The sequence below is a fragment of the Seriola lalandi genome, unplaced genomic scaffold, assembly GCF_002814215.2.
Source record: "Seriola lalandi dorsalis isolate HSWRI2012SDOR001 ecotype SW California unplaced genomic scaffold, Sedor1 jcf7180002054883, whole genome shotgun sequence".
Classification (NCBI taxonomy): Eukaryota; Metazoa; Chordata; class Actinopteri; order Carangiformes; family Carangidae; genus Seriola; species Seriola lalandi.
The window spans coordinates 5,528,825-5,545,300 of NW_019525658.1; the positions used below are offsets into that span (position 1 = coordinate 5,528,825).

Sequence of the window (16,476 nt, forward strand, 5' to 3'; positions counted from 1 at the left end):
GGAGGGCCAGCCGATCCCAGGCCCGCGCCAAAACAGGACACCTGCATGCGGGCCCGATGGCTCCTGACTGGAGATATTAATTAAGTCGCACATACGTAGTGTTTCATTTGATGCATGAAGATGGATCTCAGCATGCAAATCAAGCCCTTAATTGAAACCCAGCTGAAGTGCGGCCAGATGGCATGTTGTTCTGTGCCACCATACCTAATGCCAGTACCTAGTACCTGTACCTGCCTGCTGCCATGGCCTGTAAGCTCTCATCTCTTCAACACATGCAGCTCCCAGCAACACACACACACACACACACACACACACACACACACACACACACACTCAGCCACAGTTGGGGAACAGCCAAATAAGAAGAAAGGCCACTGTGCACCTAGAATGTGTTTTTCACTGCCACATTGAGGGAGCACCATACTACAGGAGGTGGAACAGGAACACCTTATACTGTGTAATGCAATCCCACACCACAACCCCTGCAAAACACGCTAGAGACTGTGACATAAAGGCTTTGTATCAAACAACTTGTTATGTAACTAGAAAAGGCAACATTTTCTGGATAACATTTGCACGTGCAAACAGTGTGAACGCAGTATCTTAAACTGTGCACTGTAAATGGATGAAGTGTCAGTAAGCTGAAGAGCTGAAGAGGAAGAGTATGTGACATGACTGCATGCAGAACACGCCAATGTAAAAGTTTGAGGAGGTCTGAAAAGAGCAAGAAACTTGAACTTCGATGACTGAAAAACTACGAAAGGTCTGAAAAAGCTGAACTAATACGATCAGAGGGCAGACAGTGGTGGTATGAAGTCTCTGGGTGAACGTGTGAATTAGTATGAAGAGGTTGGAGTCAGACTGTTGATGAACATTCACTGCTTGATTTTTCCTGGCTGATGGAAAGCTGATATTTTTCAATCACAATTTTTCAATCACCAGTTGTTAATGCCAGGAACAGGGGCCCTCGTGTAATTTGTACCTGTGCCGATGAAGAGCATGTTGTACGCCCGCTGGTCCAGGGCGCTGACCCGATCCACTGCCAGCCTGGTGAAGTTGACGCCCTTGGTGAGCAGCAGGGGGCGAGCCAGAGCTTTGTCCTCCATCAGTGGGTGCTTCTTGGCAAAGTTGAGCGTGGCGTCAGGCAGCTGCAGAGAGCTGTTGTAGCCGTTCTCCCTGTCTGAGTTAGTTATACACTGCAGCACAGACAGAGGAGGACGGAGAGACGGGGGGGAGGGAAATGGAGCGAGGGAAGGAACCGAGGGAAGGACGAAAGGAAGGGAGAGAGGGGTCAGGAGGGAGAAAGAGGAAGAGGAGGAAACTTTTTAGCTGCAGCTGGCACAGGCTGGCATGGTTAGTTGGCTTGGAGATGACTGCCCTCCTCCTCTCTTCTTCTCCATCTTTCTCTCGATCTTGCGCTCACCTCCGCCTGCCATTACATCCCTTCCTCCGCTTCCTTTCCTTTCGTCCTGGTTCATTACATCCTTAGCTTTTTTGTGTCGTGCCAGCTTTTGCTGCTTTTCACTTCCAACCCTACCCTATGCCACGATACTTCCCTCCCTCTCGCTCTTATTTATCCACCCACCCATCCCTCCTTTTATAAAGCAGTTAAAATAAATAAAATAAGCAGGTGCATAAAAAAATCAGGGGATTACATTATGAAAAAGTAACCATTAGCCAATTTCTTGCTCCCTGAAGGTGTTTGGAAATATCTGCATCATCAAATTTCACATCTCACGTGCCAGTTTCTTACCGATCCAGGCCGTGGGACGGGGACAGGACCGCTGTAGCGTCCCCACCTCTGAGACGCCTCCCTGTACTCCTTGTAGGATCTTTCAAACACCTCCTTCACATCACCAATCAGGTACTGGCACACAGCCGACACATCCACGTCACCCCTGAAACGCGGTGGCAAAGTGGGGAATTAGTGATGTGGAAATAAAACTGAGACAGATTACCCGCCACAGTCAACAGCAGCCACACTAAGATGGAAAAATGTAAGATAAACAGTACGGAAGAATGAAATAGCCTCCCACTGTCTGTCAGGTCTGTGTGATTCCAAACAATATTTGTAGTAATCACAGGGCAATACATAAATATTAACCCTAAAGCCTAAATTTTCCTTTATTTAGTGAAATGCAGTGATTAGATGTGTCAACACGTCTCCACTCTTTCTGCAGCGAAGCAACTTGATGCACAAATTTAATGCACTGGATTTCATAGGCCAGTGAAATCAATCAGTTGGTGCTGAGATTGAGCAAACACATTTCATTTAAAGGTAAGGTCAGGGGTATGGGACCTTAACTTTTTTTTTTTTTCAAATTTTATATTTTTTTTTTTACATCCCAATTTCAGACTCCAAGTGAAAATAAAATTGTGTATACACATACACATAACCGAGACACATCAAATCATACTTTTACTCCTCATCTCACAAACAGATTTGATTTCCGTGCTGATTCACTGGAATGAAAACATCTTTTTTTAAAATGTATCTCTCAAACTAAATCACCCACATACTGATACAAAGACATAAAGTTATGAATAAGATGGGCTGGCTCTTCAGCAGGATGCCTAGTAGACAGGAAGTAGCAAACAAACTCCCACAATTACAGTGTTAATGCGGTCTTTCACTGAGGTACACTGCTCCAATTCAGCTTTAAAGGCAGACTGTGCTGCTGCTATGAAATGTCAGTTTCTTTGAAGGCTATAAACAGGAAAAAGGAGGCTGTGTCCATTAATTCATATAATCTGATTTGTCCTGTGAGGGGAGAGCTTTTCCAGTCTGGGATCAGCACTGTTAATGTGTAGCAGTGCCATGGGTTTTATAAGGTGAACGTCAGAACCAAAGGACAGCATTGAAGTCTTAGCAAGTTAAAAAGCCAGCCCTGCTCAGTCAGATTATGGCTTGAACTCTGAGTCATCATTTACATAATGTCCAATTATCTTAATGTTATCTCTATCAAAGCCAGGGGGCTTTAAGGAATCCCCAGCGAGTCACACAGGCTTAGGCTCTTTTTTTTTCCAGCAGCTGTAGGAGCTCTGAATGAAGAAACAAAGCCTGAAGTTCAAAGCGGGTTCACTTTGCGATATGATATCTTATTGAAGAGCACAAAAGACGCACATCAAAGGGCACTGCCCGGAGACAGAGTCTGCCTCCAACTTTCCTCCCAAAGAAAACCTCCTGCCCTCGCTCCTTCTTCTTTGTTGATAAGTAACTCATTAACACATGTTCTGTAGTGGTCCAACAAATGCCAATCTTTACTCCACTAATAATGCCACAGCCCCTTATTAAAACTAAGTTACTGTAGTCAGCGCTTCTAATTAGTAGTTTCATTATCATGCTTCCCCTTCAGATTTGTTCTCTCCATTATAACTTTAAATGAAAAGTTTATTTTATCCCCCTACACTGATTTTATCAAGATAAAAACAGCCAGTGGACACAGCAGAGTTTGTTTTCCCTGATCAGCCTCACAAGTGCTCAAGAGAAGTAATTCACCGTAGACGGGTCCTGAAATAACCATTGTTCGGATGAATTTGTGCTCCCAGGACGAAATAAAGTAGTCAATTTGAGTAACAGTAAAACTCAAACTGAAAGGCATAACAAGTGAAAGTAACATAAATTGTGCTCAGAACAATACGTCAAACATCGTGAGTCAAAAGGACTAATTTAACCAGCTATTTTCTATGGAAAGTTTTTAAAAAGCATCCAATTAAGTGTTTTCCTCTTCATGGATTATGAATGAATCTGTTCGGAAAATGGTTTCACTGTCATCTCAAACAACAACATGAGACAAGAAATCAGTAATAACACCAATAAAACATGTTCAAGCACACTTGAGTTGTATCCACTCCAAATAACTCACATTAGTGTCAGTTAAAGGGCTATTTTATTAAAGGCCCAATTACACAGTAAACACCTAATCACACAAAGTGCATAATTAGAGCCTTAATATCAGAGCGACTGGCTGACCCATGATTTTAATAAAAAGTCCAGTATCTGACATATTGGCACAGTGATGTAGACTCTTGCCCTGACAGCAGATGGCACATGTAGTAATTAAATCGCATTTGCTGAAACTGAGTTTCATCTACAATCTCCGTTACAGTGTCTGCTCTGACTCACCACTGGGCGTGGAAGATGCCGTAGAAGGTGGTGCTCCGCCAGTCCTGCCCGGGCAGCGTGAAGATGGCCCTCAGGTTGTTGAAGGAGACGTAACGCTCGGGGAGGGAGCACTCCAGCCGAGCCTTCTGGAAGGTGGTCCACTTCTTCTGCAGGGTCCTGGTACCACCCAGATCCCCCTGAGACAGGACATATGAGGTCTTATCAGTGGCTGAAATGGATTTTAGATTCTTAAAAGTTCCACTCCAAAACATGTTTAGTTCATTGTTACTGTACTTGGATTTTAAAGCTGTCAAGGCTGTTTTCATATATTCATTCACTCTAGAGAGAAGGGAAATCTTAAATCTCCTAACTGGTTTAGAAGCCTGTCATGGCCCAATGTGCAACTTACACAAGTGTGATGTGGAAACTTGAAACCTTCGCATTCACTGAGAATGGACCTTCAGTGAAGAAGGACACATCTTTTGTCCATCACTTAAACTTGTGAAATAAAAAAAAAAAGTTTGCATATTCATAGATTCTAGCTTTTTCAAAGAGACAGAAGACCTGATGTAAGTTGAATAATGTTTTTTTGTAGGGGTAATGACACGTTTTTGCGGAGGAATATCAGACACATTATTAATTAAAGCTTATAATTTTTTTATTATTCTTAATATTTTAAAACATGCCTGGAAGGGGTCTGCAGTTAACCTGTGCTGCCTCACTCTGCTCTGCTCTCTGCACCATGTGTGCAACATGTCCTTTGCAATAATGTGGCATATTTAAAGAGCAGCTTCACAGTAGATAAGAATCTCGCTCGTCCTCGGCCTGTGGCGCTTTAACTTCTCACTGTGCCGCAGTGATGTAGATGTGTACTCTCGGGTTTGGTTGGTACGCTGTGACATCACTACTGGGTGTGATTAGACGTGCAACAGGCTTGAAGAGGACAGAGACACAGTACTTTTAAACCTTTTATTCTGTGTCTCTTTATGCTTATGAATGTCCGCCTTTCATTAGCTTCACCGTCACCTCATCAACACCCATTTACATCCATTGTATACACTGTATTCTACATAAATCAGGGTTAGGCCAATGGCTGACAGTCGTCACAATGTTGAGCCCAGCATTGGGACCATCCACCCCTGCTGTTGGGACCCTGAGAAGTTCAAGGGTACCACTGAAATTCAGGATAAATAATAATATTCAACTGTACAAGAGAAAAAGGAAAATGATTGACTGAAAAGTGGCCCATTTGGCATATATGTCTCATTCTTATTATCCTCAGTGATTGCAGAAGCTGTAAAAGTGGAATTAAAAAATGGAAATGCTCATATTAAATTCTTGAGTTATAGACAATGCGCTGCAATATCAGCAGGATGCCCTCTATTATTCATTGCTCCAGTACACATCATGTGTGAGCATCTGTTTCTAATTTGATTCAAAGAGCTTTATTGTTCATCACAGTGCAGACATTAAAGGGCACTTCCTATAAAACAGTGCATATATTGTGCACTTTAATTCCACACATCTCCTCAGACCGTTAACAATCTGTATCTATTTTGCTCGGTTTAAAGGTTATTGAGATTACACGGCTGCATGCGTAACTGTAACATGACACTAAACCTTTGTTGTGTTTGCTAAAAGGTCACTGAAATCATACAAAATTAAAAAGAAAGCCCCTAAAGTCTCACAAACAACAAAAACACTGATGTCTGGCTATAATCGCTGTGGTAACCAAACCTAATCAGCTATGCTAACGAGGCCATTCATTAAGCAAATTAATGCATTAATTACCAAATAGATCTATGTCAATGTAATTGTCTTCGCATAACACATTGTGAGTAAACTGTCATGTTGTTGTTGTGGGTTTAATTAAAGTACAGCGCAGTGATTTTCTCTCTGCAGCCTGGTATCAACATAAACTCAGTATTTTGAACCATGGTGTTTTTGGTTTGAGTAGTTTATTTGAAAATCCCTTTTTTTAAAGTTATTTTTCAGACTTTTTTGCCTTTTTATTATAGTCACAGTGTGAGAGACAGGAAAGTTGGGCATGACATGAATCAAAGAGCCACAGGTCAGTCTCACACCCAGACCACTGGAATAAGGACTAAGCCTAAATGGTATGTGCTCTAACAGGTGAGCCACCAGGGCGTGAGATAGGCATCAGATGAAATCTGATATATATATATATATATAGAGAGAGAGAGATAGAGAGAGAGACATAGATATAGACATAGATATAGATATATCCAGAACAAAAATAGCTGATTCCACCACCACCATCACCTCGCTCTGCCGTGGCAGATGAAAAGAAAATGCAGGTTAATTCAAATTTGCTTGAGGATCAGATGGATGCGTTCAGCCTGGAAGTTCAGTGATGACAAAATGAAAAAAATGTGAGTGGTTTTCAGTCTGCAAGTGAAAACTGGAGGTTCCTAAGAAATTTCAGCCCTCTAGAGAAATCCTGTGCTCAAGTTCATGTGAACAACAGTGCTTCCATTTAGCTCTGAAGAAAGCTCTGTTCTCTCTGTTTTGGCAGTTTGCATGAAAGTCACTAAAAATAGAGCAAGTGACACTGTATCTGACCTGAAAATAAAGCAACATCCTGTTAACTTTTCTTCATAAGTAAGTGACATCAGGCTATTCCCAGTGTGCCTCATCAGATTTACGGATATACATATATTTACTCTTCATATATAGCCGTAAAACAACTCTATCAGTTACTTATCTATCTGGGAAACTCCTGTTGAAGTCTGTATGGCCAAAACTGCTAGCGAGTGCTGTCTCACATTATTAAGTGCTCAGAAACAGCTGCCAAAACAGCTGGAGGAAACAGAAAACAGCTGATTCCAAGCCAAGTGTGCATGAAACTATGATTCTGCAGTCAAAACTTTGTGCTCACAAATCTGTCCCTGCACTCTTTTAAATAGTCACCTGCAGATTGATTACTGTTTGAGTTACTTGTGCTTTTCTCTAGTTTTTGTCATTAATAAACTCCCAGAGATACTCCTCACAGAGAGAGAGGATAAAGCAGTTTTAGGGGGTTCCTAATTGAATCTGCTCAGAGATCAGCTCTGATAATAAACTGGAGTGGTACCTTGCAGACGCGGGCCACTCTGGCCACAGTGAGCTCCGTGTCACAGTCCAGCTCCAACGCTCGCTCACTGAAGAAGAAGTAAATCTTGTCGTCGTCCCCCTCCTTGCTGCCGCTGCTCTCCCTCACCAGGGCTGAACCCACAAAGTCCGGCTCTGCGCACACACGCACACACACACACACACACACACACACATGCACACACAGACACACAAGACATACAGTACGTGAATAATGAACAAATAGATAGCCGCAGCCTGAAGGTGCATTCCGGACCCCATACACACACACACGCACACACACACACACACACACACACACACACACACACACACACACACACACACACACACACACACACACGCACACACACACGCACACACACACGCACACACAAATCTAGACACACAAGCTTGACACCTTCATCTCATTCCCTGCCACCTCTTCTCACCTCTCTGTCTATTTTCTATCATCACTCTCTCCTTCGCCTCATCTCTCCTCCAGTCAGTTCTCGCTCTCTGTCTCTCCAGTGCTCCCTATTAGCGGTCCATTTTGTGTTTCTCACTTCCTCTCACGTCCTCCCTCTCGTCTGTCTCTGATTTTCTCTATATCCAGTCCTCATTAGATTGTGAGCGATATTTTTTTTAAAAGGCAGATACAGACATTTTCGGACTGAGGCAGCTAGGGGCTTTAAATTCCACCATATTTATGCAAAAGTTTTTTTTTTTTTTTTTTTTAATTGCAAGGATACACTATTTCCTCAGATGGTCTGTTCGTTTCGGTATAAAAGCCTCTGAAGCAGCATTTTAAACCTTCACGGGATGCTACAGTTCTCCACTCAAACCCAGGCCAATTAAATGCTTTTAGACTGGTCAGAAGCACCTTGAATTAAAGTGAGGCTAGCTTCATTGCAGGTCTAGTTTTTAATAAAACCTCTGTATCAGCATGAACACAAAACTTACACATCAAACCCCCAAACCTCAGCCTCATCTGTATGTTCCTCCTTCCTCCCCCTCCATTCTCCTCACCTTTCTCTCTATCTTTTCATCACCAATCCTAATGCCTGTTCTTTTATCACCCATTTTTCCTGCTGCAACTTCATCCTCTTCTCTACCCTTCATTTCTCTCGAAGGGGCTCACTCCCCCTCCCCTCCTACATCTCCCAAAAAGATAACGATCCTTCACTGTAGCAGAGTCCTGCGCTTCATTTCCTGCAACTCATTTCTCTTTCTCTTGTTCTTTTGCATGTTTCTGGATCGTATTTTTTCTTAATGAAATCCGGTTAAAAAGAAGCAGCTGTTATCAAGCCTAATGGGATTTCTTTTATTTGAATACATATGTCATTTGTCAGTTTTGCAGTGTCTTGGCAGAAGAAAAAAAATTAAACCTGAACTAAATTCCATACGAGTATCAATGAATAGATATTTTACCATCAATTTTAATTTTCTTCTGAATGGAGTGCTGCAGGAATGACGTAGGGAGCTAGCGTCTCCCCGGTTCCCTCGACAAAAAGCCAATAGGATTTTTACATTGACTTTTGGTTTACTGCAGAAAATAAACCCTGTGACAAACAAAAGTTTATGATACTTACAAGTTTTTGTTCTGCAGGATAATCTTCAATAATGAACACCACTTTTATGATTTTAAAGCCTAGATACAATTGCCCGAAGTAAATAACATTAGCATATATAAACAAACTACATCACAGTCGCATGACTTCAATGTCACCGCCACAAAACTTCCATCTTGTGGTTTGATTTAGCTCTGACCTCTTCTACAAAAGCCTTTCCTCTTACAAAGTTAGTAGCCTAATATTTTGCAAAAGTGCAGGTGCAGAGTATAAACACAACGAGGCCTAAACAAGGCTGTAAAGGTGGACTGGTAAGTAGTTTGGTTTTTTTTTTTCGGTGTGAGGACGTTTAACATCCCTGACAACCTTCCGTAGTTTCATTTATACAATTGTTAGCAACAGACCTTTTTAAGAGACCTAAAAGCTTAAATAAATCACGACTCGGGTATTTACTGACGTGGAAGTGGAATAAAACATGAAAATGTCCTGAGCTTGTGTTAACCACAGACCCTCATTTCGGTCATTCCCATTAAAAAAAAACCATAAACTTCGGTTGAGGGAACCGGAAGTGCTAAAGTGCTAACTGTTGTGCAATAAGCCTGTGTAACACAGGCTAAAGTGCAAACTAATTTTCAGGTTTTGGACTCATTCCTGCAGCACTTTATTAGTTAAACTTTAACAGGTTGCTAAACCCCATCTCAGCACACTACAGTGACCATCACAATACTGGGCATCTTTGGACTGTAGTAAGGTAGTTTTTCCAAAACCAAAAACACACCCAGAGTGCAAAATATGTAAGAAATGCATAAACAGTGTATTTATCTGCTCTAACGTAAGAGACAAGCATTAGCATGCCAAGCAACTTGCTGACGACTGCCAACGCTCATAAACTTATAAGCTAGTAAGCTACACTGATATCTCCTTGGACCTCCCACCATTCCTCCCCCTCTTCTTCTCTCCCTGCACCACTTCTTTCTGTCTGTCCTCTTCTTTCACTCACCATTGAGCCAGGCAGGCAGGTATTCGCTCTTCATGCTGTACTGCTGTTGGCCTAGGTTCCTCAGAATGACTGGCTCTGTACCCAGGAAGTTGTTAAGTGTCGCTGAGTATAGCTCCTTATCTGCACCAACAAAACACAAGCTTTAGTTTCATACTTTTTTTTTTTTGCAAGCAGAATTACAGGCGTACAATGAGAGAGGGTCAATGGTTCAGCAGGGACACACAAAAAGAGAACAGTGAATTGGTGCCTGTAGAGTCAGTGGAGCCATCCACGCTGAAGTGGACGCAGCATGCAAAGTTAAATTAGACTTCTGGACTCGGAGCAATCATATAGCTACAAAACAGATGGGAAATGCTGCAGGAGCGGTTTGTGGAGATCTGATGCACATTTTATGCCTCTGTTAAAGCTGTAAAAATATGGGGCTGCTCACTCCAATATAAAGACTGCTGAGATGGAAAAACAGGGGCTGGCTGTGTGTTTAGTGTTGATATAAATGTCATTGGATTTACAACGAAGGATTAATCTTTCTTTTTGTGGTGAAATGATTCTTTAATGATAATTAAACATGTTCAGAAACATTTAGAAACCTGTATTTGAATGTACGCATGTAAAGCTGTGTGTGCACTGTGCTGACACTAACACATTCATATGAATACACATATACTTACCCACTATCAGGCCAGTGTGCCCCTTGGCAGGGTCATATGGGCATTTGCCCTTCCCATCTTCCAGGGCTGCAGTGTTGAGGGTAAAATAGTCTGCATTCTGTGCGCACACACACACACACACACACACACACACACACACACACACACACACACACAAACACACACACACTCTAGCATCCACACATTCTGCTAACACAGCGTGAGATATTTTTTTCCCATTGCATTTATTTTTATTTTGTCACACGGTGGTCTTGGCCTCAGGTCAGCTGGCAGACATCTCAAGTTGACACCTGTCAGCACTGGCTCGCTATAACTCACTTTCTAGGGAAAGACACACATACTAAACACACACACACACGCGCGCGCACACAGGTGCACACTCACCACGTAGGCGCATTTGGGCTGGAAGGCGTAAGTGCCGCAGGTGTAGAGGAGCGTGTGGTCGTAGCTCTGCAGGAAGCGGATGTAGTTGAAGCACTCGGTCTGTGAAGGAGGGAGGAGGGATTGTTAGAGTGCTGTTGTCAAATCACTCTGGTGCTGTTTTGTCCTCTGTTAAGGTGAAGCCCAGTCCATTCAGCATTGTAAAACATCCTCTGAGATTTAGTTTGACTATAACACTTCAATGAGGCTTCTTTTAAATCCTCAGTCATCTGAAATACCTCAATAACCTTGAAACCAGACAATGTTTTCTTATAATATCCTTTATCAAAGATGTGTGACTGGCTGTGCAAAAAGAAACACTAGCCATTTTTTTACTTTTTGGGCTCACAAACAGGTAAGTAGGAAGTATATTTAATTCTTCTTTACTTATTCAATAACTTAAGCCCTGTTTAGTGTGCTACTGAGGACATCACGTAACAGACACAACCACATTATCTCAGTAACATTTCAGATTGTTTCCACTCAAAAGAATACGTGAGTGATGTGAGTTAACAGTATAATATATGCACTGTTTCATGGGAAGTGCCCTTTAATGCCTCCACTGTGATGAACACTAAGGCCCTTTGAATGGAATTGGAAACAGATGCTCACTCATGATGCGTACTAGAGGAATGAATAATTCAGTGCATCCAGTTGATGTTGCCACTGCAGCAGCAAAAACAATATCTGTATCTCATGGTAATACAAGCAATTAGATTTTCTAAAAATTCATCTTTACAGCTCCTGCAATCACTGGGGATAATCAGGATGCGATGGCAGACGAGCCTCTTTCAAGCCTTAAACTACAACATAACATAAAAAGATTGATCATTAAATATAATGATGGGCAGTGTAAACGCCATATGGTTACTCTTGCACAAGTAAATCACTGTTACCATATGTATAAAAGCATTCAGATACTGGACTAAAGTCGATGTGCTTTTGCTTTAGCTAAATGATCACAGCCAATCCTGCATGATGTTCAAAATCGAACCAAAAACAACTGGAAACTGTCGATTCTCTGACGGTGAAGTTTAAAAACGCATTAACTTTTAATGACCATTTGAAAGTATTTTTAAAGCTCCACTTGTACTAATTTCTCAACATGTATTTTTTACTTCAGTTTAGTTAAAGTAGTGATGCTGCTGCAGCACGCCAGCAAACTATTTCCACTTCTGTTTAAAACCACATCAAAAGTTACTGTTGTGCAACGAGAGGAGTTTTAGCTCTGTTTCAAAAAGCTCTGTGGGATTCTATAAAATATTTAAAGAGACTTCTTGCAAATGTACATTATGCAGCCTAAGCAGTGAGGGGCTCGTGCTGAGACTAAAGCATGGAGTGGGGGCCAGTTCACTTCCCTCTCTGTGCATGAGTTAAGACTGAATTACATTATCATTATAAAATATTTGGCGAAAGTTGAAAATCATGATGAGATGGGTTGCATGTTTTTATCCGATTGAAGTAGGTACATCTTTAGTAACAAATTGGAAGCAAATGCATTTATTAAAGTCACAGCTTCTTGCTGAGACTTAGATTGATCAAAACTTGAGTTAAGACGAGGTCATTTTAGTGTTTGTTATATATTTGTTATATACATATATATATATGTTATATATATATATATATATAAATATTGTATTAAATGGTACGTTTCCAGCGTTGTATTCTGTTTGGGATTACTTCACTCTTTATCACTTATTCAATTCTTTTCGGAGCAAGACTACCATATACATTTTTAATGTTCAAGACAAAACACTTCCTGAATTGAACCACCTTAAAGTTGCTGATGCTAACCCTGTCTGGAAGATGCACTTTCACTGTGTGCTAATGTAATGACTGGAAGGTTTCCAGTTCGAGACTCCAGACTGACTTAATAAATGTAATTGAGTAAAATAAAGTGAGTAATGGTGCTCTAATAAGACATCGTCTTAAAAACGTCTGCCAGTTTGTAACCCCAGCAACTCTGTCAGCTAAAATTCAGGTTACCTGGTTGTTCTTCCCCTTAGCGACACACTCTCTCTTCTTATCCTGCGGGGCGGGCCAGTCAATCTGGAGGAGAGAGAGAGACAGATGTGATGACTCCAGGAAAGATGAAATCTGCTTTTGGCCCATGAGCAACACATTCAACTATTCAATCATATCATGTATCAGTGTATAGATTATTTTCATTCAGTGGCGAAAACCAGACTTATAATGCAGAGTTCAGCTGTAAATGGCATCAGCTCATCTCTGTCTGATAGAGTGATAGAGACACATCATGGCAAAAACAATTCACACTTTCCTTGTAGCCATTTTGCTCAACTTGGCCAATAGTCTCTGCACTCTTGACCACCGGCTGCTGTAACTATAGCAACAACCACAGACTGATAAATTATTATACCATAGTTTTACCAATATATTTTGGTGCTGAAAAATATAAATGTATCACAGATGCAGTGTAAAAGGCAAATAAAGGTGGAGGTGCAGACTTTTGATCCATCAAGTGTGTGCAAAGAAGTTTCTGAAAAACTATTTCAAATTATTTCAAATAAAATTTTACATTATTTTTACATTATTTACAACATTCCACACACTGAGCTGCCCAGGTGGTGCCAGGATAAAGCATCACTGCAGAGACCCAGATTCAGTCCCTGGCATCAAACACATCAAACACACTGTTGGGAGGTAGGAAGCCGTGAGGTCCCGCTCCCTGATGATTACACTGTTGTTTAAAGGATCAAAAACAGACTGACAAGAAGGTGAACCATAACACACTGTCCCACCAAGGGTCCAATTCCGCTGAAACATGTGAGGGACAAGTAAATAATAAAAGAAAAAGAATGGTGCACCTTCTGTCCATACTACCTTTTACTGATGATTGTTATTTAGGTTTATTTGCAGTAGCTGTTTTTTTTAATGACTGTGCGACACATGGCTGAACTTTGCTCTATTGAAAGAGGTCTAAAATATAAACTGTGTTTACTGAGGACTTTCCACACCATTAGAAATAATTACGCCAGCCATTACAAGCTGAGAGCTGCAGTAATTTCAGAATTAAACTCTGATTTAGTTGACTGGATTTAAACCAACAGCAATCAAACAAACGGATTACTGCCACATACCAGTAGTCATAAACTTGAATAACACCTACTTTTATATCGTGTAATAATTCTGACTTTTAATGGTCTTGAATAGAAGAAGCGATGCACCTGGTTTATCATGAAAATGAACTTTTGTGTGATCCAATATTTAAAAGTCATTCAATATTTGAGCATAAAAATGTCTCTAGATACAATACATATCAAATTTTGTTCCAGTTCCTATCTGATATGATAATATACTACTCTCAACTGCTGTCCACTGAATATCCACATTTAAATTTCAGTCTTCCTATGTTCACTGGAGAAATGATGGCGTTATAATGGTTAAGATTTAATAACTGAATTAATCAATGGGATGAGTGGCCTGTGAAATATTACCTGTACACTCTGTGGTTTCAACTAATGGACTTTTAAACTAAGACCAGATCAAATTAAGCAGCAGTTTATTGGTATTTCTAATTTATTCTTATTTATCACTCGTCACTCTCAGCTTTATTGTATGATCAGTCTTCGTCTGCTTCACACAGATCAGGTACTTTACCAAAAAAATAAAAAACCTGTAGCAAGTAGCTGGAGCTTTCACTGTTAATGACAAACATCCCACAAAGACACGTCTGCCAGAATAAATCTCCTCTGCCTCACATTAACACACGGAACTAATAATAAGCAACGGCCCGTGGGGAAATTCTCCAACTCTCATCACATTAGTGTCTTTATCTTAGAGTCTTTGTGCGACAAATAGATTGTAGAAAGTAAGTGCGGTTAACAGCGGGATCTTACGTGGTCAGTGAAAAGGTCTCAGCTGTTGAAAATGAAGTGGAAACATTTATTTTGGGAAGGAACTCAGTGTTATTACATGACCACTCGGATTCAGCGTTTTTTAAAAGCACGTGCTAATCTCTCATGTTTAATCTCACAGTGCATCAGCGCACTCTACGCATTGGCCAGTAGCAAATGAATAAAGAAAAAAAAAAAAGACCTTAAATTGAACAGTGGTTCTCAAGTAACTCAAAGTGCTGGCTGAAAGTGTGATATGATTTGCAGAGGAAGGAGCAGTAGACATGTGAATCATATTTCATGTCATTTCAGCTCACAGCGTGGGACTTATGATTAGTGAAACGCTGTAAAGTATAAAGCTGGAACAAGGTAAAACCTGTACAAGTGAGTCTGTGTTTCCAAATGGAACGACTGAACACAATTAATAAATGAAATAATGAAACAATCCACAATCATCATGGGAAAGAACATAACTAAATGATTTTTCTTTACTTTAGGTCCCTGAATATCAGAGGTGTACTGTGCCTGCAGGTTTAACAGCCGCTAAGACAATGACTGCGGTACGTTGGAAGCCCCTACACACTCGTACCTCAACCATCAGACAATGGGTTCTAACTTTTCTTGACGTCATTCACATGGAGTTAGCAGCGGCCAGTATGAATGGGGCTGAAGAGATGAATGTGAATTATAACTGTGATTATAGCTGGTAAAAACACTGAATAAAGCAGTTTCACATTAAAAGTCAGCGTTTCGCTATACGGCGGACATGACACATTAGGGAAGGGCTGGGAGCTGACGTCCGATGACTAAAGTCCTTTATCCAGTTATAATATATAGTTGAAAATGACCAAGGTGTAAAAAGTGTATCTTAAAAATGTGGCTTTAAACTGGGTAATGCTGACACATGAACAAAGCGGATATGATGTCATTCACAGGCGATCAAATGACATGTACCATTATCAGAAAATCACATATTTCTCTGGTCTGAGAATTGCTGGGAACATCTGGGATAATCTAAGAAGAAAACTCAATATAAAAATATATAGCATAGGTAATTTTGAGACATTTTAATGTGGAAATGTTACATATTATAACTTTAAGTGTTCCACAGGTCCTGTTCCTGGTTCTATATTTATCTATCTATTTATTTAATCTTATTTTGTTTGGTTTAGTTTTGTGGATGGTACTTATGATGTTATGGTATGTTCACTGGCTGCACAACATTATGTTTATGTGTCATTTTTGTGAAAGTGGAAAATAAAAACATTCAAAAACAAAAAATAACTAAATTATGCAGAGGAAGACACTTCAGACACAAACGGGAGCTGTCTGTCTCTGAAAAACCATCCGTAGGAAATGTCCAGGGAGGAAAGACAGACATGAAAGTAATGAAGAAAGACAGTGAGTGAGGTGGCAGCAAAGACATAAAAAAAGAAGCAGCTAAAGGAAGGAAGGAGGAGGAGGAGGAGGATGAGTGAGAGAGTGATGGGCAGATGGTGACAGAGGGGATGGACTATTCCCTTGTCCTTGCTCAGTCATTTTTCTGTGTTGCCTCTTTCCCTCTACGTTGCACATTGGGGGCTGACAACAGGTGGTCTTATCATTACTGTAAGTCTCATGGCCCTCACTCAAACAGCCTGTGCCTGTGTATGTGCGCGTGTGCATCTAATAACTGCTCATTACAGCGGTAAATCAGATAACAATTCCCAAACCGCTGTAGGCTGCTCACTACGCCTTCATTGGACTGCTGTAATTGTATTGATTG

At 40.8% G+C, this 16,476-nt stretch overlaps 1 protein-coding gene across 4 annotated transcripts in view; it reads right to left on the reverse strand.

Moving 5' to 3' along the window:
• The window catches only part of sema4c (sema domain, immunoglobulin domain (Ig), transmembrane domain (TM) and short cytoplasmic domain, (semaphorin) 4C), a 98,521-nt gene that overhangs the window by 10,656 nt on the left and 71,389 nt on the right, over positions 1-16,476 (reverse strand). For all 4 annotated transcript variants that reach the window (XM_087171599.1, XM_023397690.2, XM_087171597.1 and 1 more), the window contains 8 exons: positions 12,841-12,903; positions 10,819-10,917; positions 10,435-10,531; positions 9,767-9,886; positions 7,200-7,351; positions 4,127-4,302; positions 1,754-1,898; positions 983-1,196 (listed from right to left, as the gene is read on the reverse strand). In XM_087171599.1, coding sequence (XP_087027725.1) covers positions 983-1,196; positions 1,754-1,898; positions 4,127-4,302; positions 7,200-7,351; positions 9,767-9,886; positions 10,435-10,531; positions 10,819-10,917; positions 12,841-12,903 — 1,066 coding nt within the window. The remainder of the gene's footprint in view (positions 1-982; positions 1,197-1,753; positions 1,899-4,126; positions 4,303-7,199; positions 7,352-9,766; positions 9,887-10,434; positions 10,532-10,818; positions 10,918-12,840; positions 12,904-16,476) is intronic.